This window comes from Schistocerca americana, chromosome 6 (assembly GCF_021461395.2).
Source record: "Schistocerca americana isolate TAMUIC-IGC-003095 chromosome 6, iqSchAmer2.1, whole genome shotgun sequence".
In the NCBI taxonomy this organism is placed as follows: domain Eukaryota; kingdom Metazoa; phylum Arthropoda; class Insecta; order Orthoptera; family Acrididae; genus Schistocerca; species Schistocerca americana.
Window position 1 is genome coordinate 145,400,401 of NC_060124.1, and position 14,990 is coordinate 145,415,390.

At 42.6% G+C, this 14,990-nt stretch overlaps 1 protein-coding gene across 2 annotated transcripts in view; it reads left to right on the top strand.

The window, feature by feature from the left end:
* Window positions 1–895: 895 nt before the first annotated feature.
* The window catches only part of LOC124619885 (protein CBFA2T3-like), a 73,211-nt gene continuing 59,116 nt past the window's right edge, over window positions 896–14,990 (top strand). For both annotated transcript variants that reach the window (XM_047146513.1, XM_047146512.1), the window contains exon 1: window positions 896–992. In XM_047146513.1, the coding sequence (XP_047002469.1) occupies window positions 964–992 (29 nt within the window). In that variant the 5' untranslated portion in view covers window positions 896–963. The remainder of the gene's footprint in view (window positions 993–14,990) is intronic.

Consider the following 14,990-nt stretch of genomic DNA (forward strand, 5'->3'; position numbering starts at 1 on the left):
CAAGGACTTAAGTACAGCTGTAGAGTAGGTATGCCCGAAACATTTAAATTAAAATGTCTTCTTGGCGTTACCTCTTTCCGCTTAGAAGTTAAAACATTAATAATGCATCTAGTCTCATTAATGACTCAAAATCAGCAGAAGGAACCCTCTGTGTCCTGACTATCGTTATGAACTTTCAGTGAATCTCTACTTCTGCAGGACAAGGTTAAAAATGCTAATCAGTGAAAAATGTTATACACTTCTATTTCTTCTTCATTTATTTCTGTTATTACTGGGGTGGGAAAAGGAGGTGACGACCGATGGCTACCTGGTTCCAAAATGTACAGACGAAAATGAGATGATTTGTTGCAGAAGAGCATGCACAAGGCAGAAATACTTGGAGAAACGTCTTGAACAGATCGTGATTGACTAGATATGTAATATTCATTGTAATAAATTCCGAGTGCACTGCTATGTTGGAGACAAACCTCTGTATGCAGGACAGTCTCAATCAATGAATAAAAACTCCGGCATTAATTTCACTTTCCAGAGGGATTTGTGGTACTCGAATAACTGTAAATTCTAACGTAAAATTCTTACTCTACGTGGGTGCAGCGAACCACGCTTAATATCTAGACAAACGAGTGTTAGCCAGACAACCATACTGTCATACGTCGCATGCAATCCATCAGATTGGATGGGATATTTGTGATCGATCGCTGCGATCAGAGAGGTATGCGTACAGATTGCGCGATCTGTCGACGAATCGCCTCGATCCGTCACTCGTGTGCGAGGCCCCACGAAACTATCCTCGCACCACGGCGTGAGGAGTGGGGTGGGGTGCGTTATCTGGGGGAAGAGTGGGGGGAAGCGCGTGAGGGGACTGGCCAAGCGCTCAGAGCTGCAATGGTTTGTGTGTGTTGTGTGCGTGTCTGCTGAGACGTCACGCGTAAGGAAGGCAGTTCTGTGAACAACAGCTGTGCTATGTGGACCCACGATTGCAAGGAGGAGTGGTAAGTTTATGGCAACCAGCTGCTCGTACGGCATTAGCTGTTATTGTTGTTGATGTTGTTGCTGTGGTCTTCAGTCCGAAGACTGATTTGACACAGCTCTCGCATGCTAGTCTATTATGTGTAAACCTCTTCATGTCTGCATAACTGCCGCAACCTACATCCATTTGAACCTGCTAACTGTATTAAAGTATTGGTCTTCCTCTACGGGACGTTAAGAGTTCGTTTGAGACTATTATACCGTAAAAACCGACATAACTGCATTCAGAGAATATTAAAACTAAGCTGAAGTGGGAAGTCCAGTATTTTGCGTGGAAACAAACAATAATTCAATATGTGCGAGTATTTTAGGGTAGGCGTAATCTCCACTGTCAGCTGAAAATAACAAATAACAAGCACAACCAGTTGATACATGTTCCAAGCACTGTATGCCATTTACATTAAATTAAGAATTATCTTTATCGACACCTTACGGCGTTCAATGGCAAAAAAAGATGAAAAATAAACTGTTTTACTACAATACTTTATATCAGTGTTGGTAAATAGTGATTTAAAACATTCTGGTGGCCGCAAACTGGTTGTCCAATCTTACTTACGTTACACCTTCGCCTCATACAGGGTGGACAAGAACATGGTAGGGGTAGGAGGAGGGGATTTAGTGACTAAGCTGCTGCTGTGTTATGCTGCGGTGGTTGTATTCCACTACGCTTGGAAGCAGGACATAAGAGCATTCGCTGTAAAAAAAATATCCAAATTGAGGAAATATGTAAGTGTAACATTAAATTTCGATTTACTTTTTTACCATTGTTTTCGTTGACATTGTTTACAAATACTGTGAAACCATCAATACAAAACCATTGCTGTAGCTCACACCTACTCATGTACTGTACTCGTTAGAATAAATATTCATTCATGCCCTCTGTACATGAGCAAAAATTAAAAATTTGTGGGCTTTCATTGTTAATAACATTACACCTTGCAGTAATACAAGCGGACAATCTTATTATAGCGCTGTTTCTGCAGTGCAGAGTATTATCGTAATAAATTACAGTATGGTGCTTTTAGTGATTTAATAACTAAGCTTTAATCAGTAAACATTACCGAAAATTGTTTGAAGAACGTCACGGTTTACCACCTGAAGCTGCTGATTAAATTTATTTATTGAGCTATTAGTTTCAGTTCGCAAATCGTCATCAGGTTTATCACACTAGGCGATATAAAATCAACGGCGCTAATAATAAAATCCATAAATGTGGTACTGGTGTCAAATAGTAATATAAATAAACTAATGGTTCAAATGGCTCTGAGCACTATGGGACTTAACATCTATGGTCATCAGTCCCCTAGAACTTAGAACTACTTAAACCTAACTAACCTAAGGACAGCACACAACACCCAGTCATCACGAGGCAGAGAAAATCCCTGACCCCACCGGGAATCGAACCCGGGCGCGGGAAGCGAGAACGCTACCGCACGACCACGAGCTGCGGACTATAAATAAACTATTTTACTGGATTTTATTGATGCCATTGACTTTATATCGCCCATTGTGATGATGGAAATGTTTTATGAACCTGATGAGGTCCGTGGAGCGGAATTGGTTGTTCAATAAAAATATTAACCGCAGCTCTTGGCGCTAAATCTTGATCTATTTAAAATGTTTACGGGCTGTGTGACACTGCCTTCTTAAAATATACGGGTCAGCATAAAGGCCGAAACCGCTCATCGATTTTAAGCAAATGATTGTTACACTCTCGAGTGTTTATTAACTGATAATTCATAATACACTAAAGCACCAAAGAAACTGGTATAGGCATGCGTATTCAAATACAGAGATATGTAAAAAGGCACAATACGGCGCTGCGGTCGGCAATGCCTATACAAGACAACAAGTGTCTGTCGCAGTTGTTAGATCGATTACAACTGCTACAATGGCAAGATTTAAATGAGTCTGAACGTGGTCTTATAGTCAACCCACGAGCGATGGGACACAGCATCTCCGAGGAAGCGATTAAGTGGATGAGTTTCCGTACGACCATTTCAAGAATGTACTGTGAATATCATGAATCCGGTAAGACATCAAATCTCCGACATCGCAGCGGCCGGAAAAAGATCCCGCAAGAACGGAACCAACGACGACTGTAGAGAATTGTTCAACCCTTCCGCAAATTGCTGCAGATTTCAATACTGGGCCATCAACTAGTGTCAGCGTGCGAACCATTCAACGAAACGTCATCGATACGGGCTTTCGGAGCCGAAGGCCCACACGCGTACCCTTGATGATTGCGCAGCACAAAGCTTTACGCCTCGCCTGGGCCCGTCAACACCGAGATTGGACTGTTGATGACTGGAAACATGTTGCCTGGTCGGACGAGTCTCATTTCAGATTGTGTCGAGCTGATGGACGTGTACGGGTATGGAGAGAACCTTATGAATCCATGGACCTTGCATGTCAGGAGAGGGCTGTTCAAGTTGGTACAGGCTCTGTAATGGTGTGGAGCGTGTGCAGTTGGAGTGATGTGGGACCACGGATACGTCTAGATACAACTCCGATCGGTGTCACGTATGTAAGCATCCACTCTGATCACCTGCATTCATTCATTTCCATCGTGCATTCCGACGGACTTGGGCAATTCCAGCAGGACAAGGTGACGCCCCATACGTCCAGAATTGCTAGAGTGGCTCCAGGAACATTCTTCTGAGTTCAAACACTTCTTCTGGCAACCAAAATCCCCAGACATGAACATTATTGAGCATATCTGGGATGTCTTGTAACGTGCTGTTCAGAAGAGATCTCCACCCCGTCGTAATCTTACGGATTTATAGATATCCCTGCACGATTTGTGGTATCAGTTCCCTCCGGCACTACTTCAGACATTAGTCGAGTCCATGCCACGTCGTGTTGCGGCACTTCTGCGTGCTCGCTGGGACCCTACACGATGTTGGGTAGGTGTACCAGTTTGTTTGGCTCTCCGGAGTAGATAGCTGTCAATTCTCAAAACCATGTTATCTAAAACTTTCTATCTTTGACGTATTGTGCGTTGGCTTTCGTCTTGGGATCTTCGGCCGACGTTTACACAACAATCGCCAGCATGAGTGATGGCGTTGTCAAAAGATTCACCCACCAGTACTGGTATAGTGATTCTTTGAATATTCCAGCCGCTGGTGTTGGCGAAAGCTCAGAAAAAAATCACTTAATAAATGTTGGAACGGAGACCTGGACAATTAACATGAAGCACATTAAAAAATTACAAGCTCTAGAGATGGACTTCTGGAGAAGATCGGCAAGAATCTCCAGGAAAGAAAAGATAAGGAAACCGAAATAATAAGGAGAATGGAAATAAAAGAAAGAATATATGATGTAATGGATAGGAAGAAATTACAGTGGTACGGGCATGTACGACGAATGGCGAAAACCAGAATACCAAAATTGATACTGGAGTGGGAGCCGGAGGGGAGAAGAAGAAGAGGACGACCTATGACCACCTGGCTCCAAAATGTACAGCACACAATGAGGAGAATGGGTGTAGAGGAAGAGAACACACAAGATCGAAACACCTGGAGGAATATTTTGAAAATATAGTTTAAGAAACGTTTATTGTTTGTATTGTGATTTCCAAGTAAATTATTATGTTGGAGATAAGCCTCTGTAATGAGGAAAAGTTCAAAATAATAAAAAATAAAATGTTGGCCATTCCGAGTCGAAAGCCAACAGGCAGTAGGTCAGCAAGTGGTCACGAGAGCCTAAATAGTACAGCCTAGCTTTGAATTTTGAATTGAAATGATTATATTCAACTACTTCAGTTTAGTAACTGCGCAGTCTAGAGTAACAGGTATTAGCTGTGTCAAGTTAGTTAAAATGCACACACTTGTGTGAGCTCGTTGCTGATAAACTGTCGTTTATGCCTGTGTGCTAGTAACTCCACAATGGAGTAAGAGGCACATTCAGAAGGGAAGTGTATTAGATTTGTATATTTTTTTAGAAAAAATTTATTTGAAAAAAAAAATACAGATATTGTTGATACACTTGTTGACTATTTTTTTCACATAATCGCCATCCCGTTCAGTTCATGTGGTGACCCGTGACACAAGCTTACTTATGCCCTCCTCGAAGAACTCTCCCACCAGCTCATTCTCCCACTTCTTTTTCTATACCAGCTCAGCGGTTGAAAATTTAATTTCACTCTTGAGTACCTTCAGGGAGGTGACAAGTTGAAGGCACCAAGTCAGGGGAATACGGGAGGGGATTCAATACAATCCAACCAAACGAGACCAAGAGCGCCTTGGTGGCTAAGGCTGAATAAGGGCGAGTGTTGTCTTGCATTAGGCACACTCCTCTCGTCAGCATTCTCCTCCTTTTCAGTTTCCGGTATCCCAGCGTTTCTGTGAGTGTCTCATACAAGAGAGTTCTAGAGGTTTCTGGAAACATTGCAGAAATCTCATCCATTGTTAACTGGCACTCTTCACGAACAATGTACCATCATCAGTCAAAGTGAAGGGTGCTCCCACTCCTTTGTTCGTCATGAACATTTGTTCTGCCTACACTAAACTTCGTACCCCACTTACACACACTGGTTCTGTTCATAGCACCTTCGTCCTAAACCGTCCTGATTTGCGAAAAAATTTCGGTAGGTCTGATCTCTTCCGCGAGTAAAAAGCGTATCACAGCTCGTGGATTGCACTTCACGGGATTTCTTACCGACACTTTCACGCAACTGGACACTTCAATGTGAGTTTCCGTACTATCATGTTTCCACGGTGCTCGCTCTGGTCAGGGGGATCTCCTCCCACCAGTATAGCCAACCGTAACATGCCTCATATTTCCGACCCTTCGGCATTTTGTAAATGTTGCTCAATTCGTTCCAATAATCTAACAACTGGAGCCCTGCCAGACGCGACAGGTATGCCTATGCCCAGCACACCACAACACTTTTATAAAAAATCTTTTTGAAACCACGTCGTCTCGTCCCCACATGACGACTTGTTTTTTGTGGCACCTTTCGAAACCAAATCCTACAGACGGAACAACACTGGATTTCTTTGCCCGCCTTGACGTCCATTTCTGTAGAGCAAAACACGTAAAGTTTCCGCATAGTTAGTGTTGCCTAGTAGTACATTTATCCATATCGTCATTGGGATATTTATTGTGTGGACTACGTTTCTTCTTCTCTAGAGTACATATCCGGATCACATTCCATTAATTGAAGAATAAATTCAAGAATGAAAGAAGTTAAAAGACACTAATATGAAATCGGAACAATTGTATCACTTCATTTATATCGATAACACACGATGAAAACCTCTGAAGAAATGTACGAAGTGATTTTTAGTGTCAACTGGACAAACTTATCAACGTTGACAGTTAAACCGATTCAAGAATTAATTGAAGAATGTCTATGGGTAACGATACTAAACTGTTAACTTTATTATTATTATTATAAAACAATCCAAAATGCTACTTTTTAGGATTCTATCATTTATATCCTGGTTTATTTAGTTTACTTTTATAAAACTTCTGCAGGCCCGATTTTTTTCTTCCATTATAATGAAGTGACCCTTACATAAAACTGAGTCGGTCCACATAAAAAAAAATGTTGTCAATTTTACTCATTTTCATTGACAGCTCACGCTTGACCAAAAATTTGATTGTGGGAAAATTGTTTTCACAAAAAAGCACCTAAATGTTGCTAAGACAGTTTCCCTGTACAGTCAGTTCCACAAGAAAGTGTACGCCATAATTTTAAATGTAACGTCCGCAGCAACATTTCTGGTAGTGGTCTCCAATCTGTACTCAATGCGGGTTTGCACAGTGTGTAGATAAACAGTGCGAGAGCTGCATGTTTTATTTCGTCGTTTGCAGTTTAAAATGAGTGCAAAAAAGAGTGCTGAAAAAATGTGAAATATTTATCAAAAAATTCCTTCTGAGTTCCGTTGAGAAGCTCTTTGGTTAACCGTCTCTGTATAGCGTGGAAACAAGACAATAGGGTGTCCACAATGGGTTGGCCTGCAATGTTTCCGGATGCAAACCCGACCGAAATGCTTGGTCGTATTTTAAGATGAAGCTTAAAGGAAAGCCAACATATACCTTAAAGCAGCTGTCATGTAAAATCAGGATAATGCTCAGATAATATGAAGAAAATTTCATGAAAATCATGCCAAAAAGGTGCCAAGCTATAATCGATAATGGCGGCCAGTGGATTCATTATTAGATAATTGTGAAATTAGTAATAACATGTATTTTCATGTAAACACATATTTATAGTAGTGTCTTCTATTTCATACAGATAACGGCGTGCATTTTCTTGTGGAACTGGCCGTTATCTCCTATGGATTCCGATTTCCCCGTACTGACGCAGTCACAGAAAACTCTCTACATGTACAGACAATTTGGCTTCTAGATGGCGTTTTAAGCCGAAACATGTACTAAACTTTAATCTAGACCTCCGAAAATACAACTACGAAAACCGCATCGAATTTAGGGCTGTAGTTTTTACGTGATTCGCGTTCAAACACACGGATAGGTAGACAAACAACCAAAAATTCTAAAAATAATTGTTCTGGCTTCTATTGCTGTTGTAAAAGACCCCTCATGTTAAGTTTTCTTAAATATCTCTTATATGCAGTCATCGGCCAGTTACAATTCTGTTATACGTATAGATAACAGCACATCGTCATGGCAGTCTGCAGAGACATTTTCAGGCGTAATAGTCGGCGTAACAATTCAGACTACTTTGAACTGGGCCTTGGCTGTACCTAATCATATATTCAAGTTAGTTACCACTATCGCTTTGTCGAGTCAAGTTAGTGTTCGAATCAGACTTTCCGATGAGGGGTGGGGGAAACTTAAGACTCAGTATTTGTTCTTTTGGATAATATGGTTTGGAGATTTGACAGCGATCTGTTATGAATCATTAGTTAATAAAACAGGGAGTATCGCAACAATCATTTATTAAAAAATGATGACTGGTTTCGGGCTTTATGTTGGCCATTTTCAGACCTAACGTACCATATGGGAGCAGCCGGTGGTGCACGGAGCAGTTGCGTTTACGACTGTGATTTCACGCAACTCTTCCGTGCAGTGCCGGCTGTGGCCATATGGTGCGCTGGATCTGAAGATGCTCAGCATAAAGGCCGAAACCGGTCAGTATCTGTGTTTTGTTTGCAGCTGTAGTCGTAGTAACAGCAATACCGGTGTGTTACTGTCATAAGGCGGTTGTGGTGGCGGTAGTGGTATTAGTGGGAATGGTACTGGTAGCGGTAGCAGAACAAAAAAAAAAAAAAAAAAAGGTTCAAATGGCTCTGAGACCTATGAGACTTAACGTCTTTGGTCATCAGTCCCCTAGAACTTAGAACTACTTAAACCTAACTAACCTAAGGACATCACACACATCCATGCCCGAGGCAGGATTCGAACCTGCGACCGTAGCAGTCGCGCGGTTCCGGACTGAAGCGCCTAGAACCGCTCGGCCACGGCCGTCGGCGGTAGTAGAACAACTAGTAGTAGTAGTAGTAGTAGTAGTAGTCTTACCATTGAGACTGACACATAGGAACAATCAAGAAGTAACTAACTATTTTACTAGTTGTAAATATGAAGTACAATCTTACCAAATTTACGTAAACATATTGCGTTGATGTGACGAAATTTCTGTGCGCAGTGTCTTTTGCAGAAGGCGTTCAGCTCTTATCCAGTCTGCTGCCAGTCTTCGGCAGGAAAACTATTTTAAAAAATGGTTCAAATGACTCTGAGCACCATGGGACTTAACTTCGGAGGTCATCAGTTCCCTAGAACTTAGAACTACTTGAACCTAATTAACCTAAGGACATCACACGCATCCATGCCCGAGGCAGGATTCGAACCTGCGACCGTAGCGGTCGCGCGGTTCCAGACTGTAGCGCCTAGAACCGCTCGGCCACCACGGCCGGCCAAAACTATTTAATCACGATCTATTAATTATCACTAACATAAGAAAAGCCAGTGTTTTTGTTTGCATTTGATTCCGGAGTTAAGTGGAGAGTATTATTCATTGCTTTAAACACCCCTTCAAACTCTGCGGATCACAATGGTATTATTTGTAACAGTTCATCGGTTTCCATAAATTTTCGCCAGAAAAATCTTTTCCTTTCACTTCCTTGAACTTGAAAATTTTATATGGTTATTACAGTAATAGAGCTGTAACTGTTCGAAGGCACTATTTCCACGGTATTTAACAATGACTCGGTTTTGTCATCACCAAACTGCCAAACATTAACTTGTTTTCTTCCTGTGACCACCACATTGTATTTAAAACATCACACTCGTCCAAGAATAAGCAGTGAAAAATCTTCTAGTTCTGTGTCCACGACACCTTCAAGAAAATACTTCTTGAAATTTATGAACAATTCAATCACTCCGTCTGAAGATTCAGATACAGCATGTCCCTGAATGTTCTTCGTAGCTGAATATTTGACTTCAGCGGCTTCATCAAGAAAGTTCAAAGAAGAGCAGCACGTTTTGTATTATCGAGAAATAGGGGCGAGAGTGTCACTGACATGAAACAGGATTTAGGGTGAACATCATTAAAACAAAGGCGTTTTCCGCTGCGGCGGTATCTTCTCACGCAATTTCAATCACCAACTTTCAATCAGAGTTCGCACGGAAAGATAGAGGTTTTCGTTTTTTCGCGCGCTGTTCTAGATTGGAATAATAGAGAATTATTGTGAAGGTGGTTCGATGAACACTCAGCCAGGCACTGAAGTGTGATTTACGGAGTATCCATGTAGATGTAGATGAAGTACACCAGGCATTTCTTTCGTTGTAGCTAATGCACCAATACATAATTTTATTTACGAAATAGAATTACCCATCAGATCTTCTAGAGTGCAGATACAAGGAAAGTGATTTTATCGTTTCCAGAATATCCCTAAAACTTCTTGACAAAATTACATGAATTCATTTTGTGGAGGAATCCTCGAAATGTTGCCCTGTTTGGATAAGAGAACTGTAACTTAACATTACAACTATCACGGCTTTGCATGAGGATGGTATCCAACAAATATCAAATATTCTTCCCATTTTTTAAAAAAATTTCGGGTCTGTATGGCATTGGCGATTACTGTCAATTCACGTCGGGTTTCTGGGCTGCCAGAAAAGTAGAATATAAGGAGTCCATGAAAGACTTGAATTGTAGTAGAACAGATATTGTATCTATTATATCATGAACTGCAAGCTGCGGTTTATACTCCAAACAATAATTACAATATTAGATTATATTTATCAGGAATGTGTGTAGCTGCTGCTTTATAAAGATTTGCATCCCCGTCTGAAGTAAACGCTGTCACCTGATCACAAAAAGTGTCTTCATAAATTCCATTACTGACGAAACAAGATTCAATGTTATCGGCAATAGATTCGCCTGTTAATGAATTTAACTCTACAATATCACAAAAATAGATGTATGGTGTGCCACAGTAGACATAATGCACTTATTCTAACTATTTTCACCAACACATGTCATTTCAAGTTCTGCAGTTTTTAACTCAGAAGCTGTAATATTACCACTGCTTGAAGCTGAAGCAAGAGACTCGGACTGGAATACATCAATGTCATTACTTCCTGTAACTTTATGCTTTCTTTTCACATATTTATGCGTGTTGACCAACAACAGAACACTCACTGTTGCAAGAAACTGAACTGAACACTCAAAGCTACAATCGCCATTACTGGCACAGAACTGTTGGAACTGTGACTGAACGCAAATCCAGCTAATGAACTTGAGAACTGTTTACTTTTTAGCTTACTAGCGTTTTAGCTTATTAGCGATCTAAGCCACATTTGCTTACTCCAGTTCGCACTCGTACCATGTACAGATTGCATTGAAAGTATTTCGTATCTTCTAATAGTACTTACAGCTGAAAGAAAAATACTTCCCAGTCATGGAAGGAATTCTTCTTTGACAAGCCTGGATCATTATTTAATGGACAATGGGTGCCCCTCCCCCCTTAATTCGATGACTAAATTAGGGTCTGTGTGTGTGTGTGTGTGTGTGTGTGTGTGTGTGTGTGTGTGACTGAGTGACCTAAAAACCCTTGAGATTTTATAGGGTTCCAGGAGAAAAGTAAACTGCCAACGGAAACCTATGTCCGAAGCCGTCGTCTGCCGAGGTAATAGCACCGCGTTCATAGAAGACACAACTGCCGCCTGGTTTTACATTCGACGATTTCCGCTAACCACGAGGAGTAACGCTAACACCAGTCAAAACGTCGGGTTTCCACCAATGGAAAGAAATGATAAAAACTCCAATAAAGATTTCTAACATACCTCCTCTTCAACCTCAGCAGCCTGTCAGAATTAGATAACATCCATGTCTACAGGTATACAAGAAGCAAAGTTTTCTCATTCAGCAGTAAACAAAAATACCCTGAAGAAGGTTGCATGCAATAGGAACTGAAACGTCGGTAGTTTCATATACACACATCAAAAAAGGTTTGCATCACCTCGATTCAGAGAGTTCCGGAACCTGTACATAAAATTGGAATAGAGATCAACATAAACATCATTTCCACCCTTTTTATTGCTCATAAAAATCACATATTGCATGTTGTACCACCACACAGCGAGACCTTCAGAGGTGGTGGTCCAGACTGCTGTACACACTGGTACCTCTAATACCCAGTAGCACGTGCTCTTGCATTGATGTATGCCTGTATTCGTCGTGACATACTATCCACAAGTCCATCAAGGCACGGTTGGTCCAGATTGTCCCACTCCTCAACGGCGATTCGACGTAGATCCCTCAGAGTGGTTGGTGGGTCATGTCGCCCACAAACAGCCCTTTTCAATCTATCCCAGGCATGTTCGATAGGGCTCATGTCTGGAGAACATGCTGGCCACTCTAGTCGAGCGATGTCGTTTTCCTGAAGGAAGTCATTCACAAGATTTGCACGATGGGAGCGCGAATTGTCGTCCATGAAGACGAATGCTTCGCCAATATGCTGCCGATATGGTTGCACCTTCGCTCGCAGGATGACATTCACGTATCGTCCAGCCGTTACGGCGCCTTCCATGACCACCATCGGCGTACGTCGGTCCCACGTTATGCCACCCCAAAACAGCAGGGAACCTCCACCTTGCTGCACTCGCTGGACAGTGTGTCTAAGGGGTGCAACCTGACCGGGTTGCCTCCAAACACGTCTCCGACGATTGTCTGGTTGAAGGCATATGCGACACTCATCGGTGAAGAGAACGTGATGCCAATCCTGAGAGGTCCATTCGGCATGTTGTTGGGCTCGTCTGTACCGCGCTGCATGGTGTCGTAGTTGCAAAGATGGACCTCGCCATGGACGTCGGGAGTGAAGCTGCGCATCATGCAGCCAATTGCGCACAGTTTGGGTCTTAACACGACGTCGTGTGGCTGCACAAAAGCATTATTCAACATGGTGGCGTTGTTGTCAGGGTTCCTCCGACTCATAATCCGTAGGTAGCGGTCATCCACTACAGTAGTAGCCCTTCGGCGGCCTGAGCGAGGCATGTCATCGACAGTTCCTGTCTCTCTGTATCTCCTCCATGTCCGAACAACATCGCTTTGGTTCACTCTGAGACGCCTGGACACTTCCCTTGTTGAGAGCCCTTCCTGGCACAAAGTAGCAATGTGGACGCAATCGAACCACGGTACTGACCGTCTAGGCATGATTGAACTACAGACAACACGAGCCGTGTACCTCCTTCCTGGTGGAATGACTGGAACTGACCGGCTGTCGGACCCCCTCCGTCTAATAGGCGCTGCTCATGCATGGTTGTTTACATCTTTGGGTGGGTTTAGTGACATCTCTGAACAGTCAAAGGGACTGTGTCTGTGATACAATATCCAGAGTCAACGTCTATCTTCATGAGTTCTGGGAACCGGGGTGAAGAAAAACTTTTTTATGTTTGTATATTGACAGTGCAGTCACAAACCCACAAAAATTTTATTGAGTATTATTTCACTTCAGTTCAAAAGTTGGTACTCGTACGTAGCAGCACTTACTCCTCGTGGGGCACCATCTGAGACTCACCGCGCACCATCTGCTTCTCAGACACGAAAAACAGGTGTTTGAGGGAGATGTTAGGACCGCTTAGGTGGACACGTGTCAAGATTTACATCAAGAATTGCGCATCGCGACTTCCTGAGAACCAGGAAGTCCAGTCAAATAATGGTAGCACTTCTGCAAGAATTACGCACCAAAAAGTAGAGGCACTCAATTTGTTGTTGTCTACAGGATTCTAGTAGCGGCCAAACAAGAGAACCATGAATTTCATAAATGTGACATACCTACTTCTCCAACCAGAACTATGGAACATAAAAAGCCCTATACAGAAAGATTGCAATCTTAAATGGGACAATCGCACTGATATCATTGTATTAGAAGACTACTAAAGCTTTTGTAAGCTTCATCACGTGTTTTCATGCTCGTGGACAGCAACTTACCAACATTGAGTTTCGTTAATTACCGTTTTTATACAGGCCTGGATTACTTCTCATACTATTACATTATACACTGAAGAGCCAAAGAAACTGGTACATCTGCCCAATATCGTTTGGGGCTCCTGCTAGCATGCAGAAGTGCCGCAACACGACGGCCATAGACTCAACTAACGTCTGAAGTAGGGCTGTCCGTAAATCCGTAAGAGTACGAGCGGGTGGAGATCTCTTCTGAACAGCACGTTGCAAGGCATCCCAGATCCTCAATAATGTTCAGCTTGTGAGTTTGGTGGCCAGCGGAAGTATGTAAACTCCTCGAAGAGTGTTCCTGAGGGCCACTCTTTAGCAATGCTGGACGTGTGGGGTATCTCATTTTTCTGCTGGAATTGCTCAAGTCCGTTGGAGTACACAATGGACGTGAATGGACGCAGGTGATCAGACAGGATGCTTACGTACGTGTCACCTGTCAAGAGTATCTAGACGTATCAAGGGTTCCACATTGCTCCGACTGCACACGCCCCACACCATTATAAAGCCTCGACCAGCTTGAACAGTCTTGTCCGACCAGGCAACATGTTTCCATTTATCAACAGCTCAATATCGGTGTTGACGGGCCCGGGCGAGGCGTAAAGCTCTGTGTCATGCAGTCATCAAGGGTACACGAGTGGGCCTTCAGCTCAAAAAAAAAAAAAAAAAAAAAAAAAAAAGGTTCAAATGGGTCTGAGCACTATGGGACTCAACTTCTGAGGTCATTAGTCCCCTAGAACTTAGAACTAATTAAACCTAACTAACCTAAGGACATCACAAACATCCATGCCCGAGGCAGGATTCGAACCTGCGACCGTAGCGGTCTTACGGTTCCAGACTGCAGCGCCTTTAACCGCACGGCCACTTCGGCCGGCTTCAGCTCCAAAAGCCCATATCGATGATGCTTCGTTAAATGATTCGAACGCTGACACCTGTTGATGGCCCAGTATTGAAATCTGCAGCAATTTGCGGAAGGGTTGAACGATTCTCTTCATTCGTCGTTGGTTCCGTTCTTGGAGAATCTTTTTCCTGCCGCTGCGATGTCGGAGATTTGATGTCTTAGCGGATTCATGATATTCACAGCACACTCGTGAAATGGTCGAACGGGAAAATCCCCACTTCATCGCTACCTCGGAGATGCTGTGTCCCATCGCTCGTGCGCCGACTATAAGAGCACGTTCAGATTCACTTAAATCTTGATAACCTGGCATTGTAGCAGCAGTAATCGATCTAACAACAGCGCCAGACACTTATTGTCTTGTATAGGCACTGCCGACCGCAGCGCCGTATTCTGCCTTTTCACATATCTCTGTGTTTGAATACGCATGCCTATACCAAATTCTTTGGCGCTTCAGTGTAAACTAGGCTCGTAGATGTATCGTATTTTTGAAATGAAATTTCTCTCGGTGTACTGGCGAACCACAATAAAACATTAACATAAATTTTTGATTGTCGTTCCAAATTCACCGTTAAGAATTCCTTGAATTCTTCTACCACAGCGCTGTCAACTTCTGTTACGAGGAGGCATATCGATCAT